At 43.4% G+C, this 1372-nt stretch overlaps 1 protein-coding gene across 1 annotated transcript; it reads right to left on the reverse strand.

The window, feature by feature from the left end:
* Positions 1-351: 351 nt before the first annotated feature.
* LOC101242323 (ankyrin repeat and SOCS box protein 10-like) lies at positions 352-1144 on the reverse strand (the record flags this gene model as incomplete). Its single annotated transcript, XM_004227414.1, has 2 exons — positions 352-529; positions 909-1144. Coding segments are annotated over 2 exons (414 nt in total), but the record flags the coding sequence as incomplete, so codon positions are not given.
* Positions 1145-1372: the final 228 nt, after the last annotated feature.

Genomic DNA, 1372 nt, shown 5'->3' on the forward strand with positions numbered 1-1372 from the left:
TAAATATAACATATACGGCCGTTGTGGTGTACAAACTTTAGAAAAAAAGGAACAGAAAAAATTAGAACTGACTAAAGAACTATAGGTCTGGTCATGTATCATTTATCAGCTGCAGGCAGTGACGCAGTCAGAAAAAAAATAAGGGGGGGGGGGGTTTCAATCAAAATTTTTTTTTATTAATTTTTTTAAAAATTATTTTTCAAATTATTTTTTTTTGGTTTAAAAGGAGGGGGGGGCCCGACCCCCTAAACACCCACCTGGCTGCGCCACTGGTTGTAGGAAAGCACTCAAACTCATACCATGCCAGCCCCCACCTAGAATGATATAAATACATTATAAGTAACCCCCCACTTACTTAATGAGCACATCCACCATCACTTGGTGTCCCTGTTGACACGCCAGATGAAGGGGAGTTATCTTCCGTTTGTCCTTGGGGTCAACGGGTGAGTCGGCTTCCAACAATACGGTGGCTGACTTATACATACCAGCGGAGGCGCAACAATCTAATGGAGTCCATTGCTTGGCGTTCCTGGTGGTGTGTGGTTTGTAATATTAACATATTGATGTTTCTATAATTTATTTTAAACCAAAGTAAGCAACCTATTTTATTGTATGATAAAATGTTTAGTTTCAAATATCACTGAAGATGTCTTAATATGCTGTGTATAGGTCACTGTAAAATCATATATATGTTGGGGGGAAAGATGGGACACGTTTTTATTCTATTTCCTTGTCCCATTTGGTAGTGAACAAAGAACACTTAAAGAATTATAAAACGGTATCCTGACGACTTCCATAGACCGTTATTAATTGTTCAAAACACGATCAGAATATTTATATATTATGTACTGAAGGTGTCCCACCTTCCCCCACCCTACCATATTATCCCCCCACACCCCACCACCCACCTTGCCTCAATACTTGCCCCCAACCTCACCAACTCCCGCACACACTGCACTCTTCCACTCAACGCAGCTAGATGAAGCGCGGTGTTCCCGTTTTCATCGTCGTCGTGGACGATCTCCCGTTTCCTCCCCACCAGCTCCTGGATGATCCTCAGTTTCCCACCATCCGCAGCGAGGTGAAGAGGAGTTTGCTCATCCTCGTTCTTAGAGTCGACCACAGCTCCCGCATCCAGAAGGATCTGGGAGGAAGATATGGATGGAAGAAGAATATCCTCGCATGGCGGGCAATGACAGTTGTTATCATACACCACGTGCCTGCTTACGAGTTTCCACGTATGTAACTTATTTATCCTCGCATGGCAGGGCAATGACAGTTGTTATAACTCGCTTACAAGGTACCACGTATGTAACCTCGTAACCCCCGTACCCCACCCCATTATAACCCCCACCTTTATAATAGCGAAATG

Source organism: Ciona intestinalis, unplaced genomic scaffold (assembly GCF_000224145.3).
Source record: "Ciona intestinalis unplaced genomic scaffold, KH HT000821.1, whole genome shotgun sequence".
Lineage (NCBI taxonomy): Eukaryota > Metazoa > Chordata > Ascidiacea > Phlebobranchia > Cionidae > Ciona > Ciona intestinalis.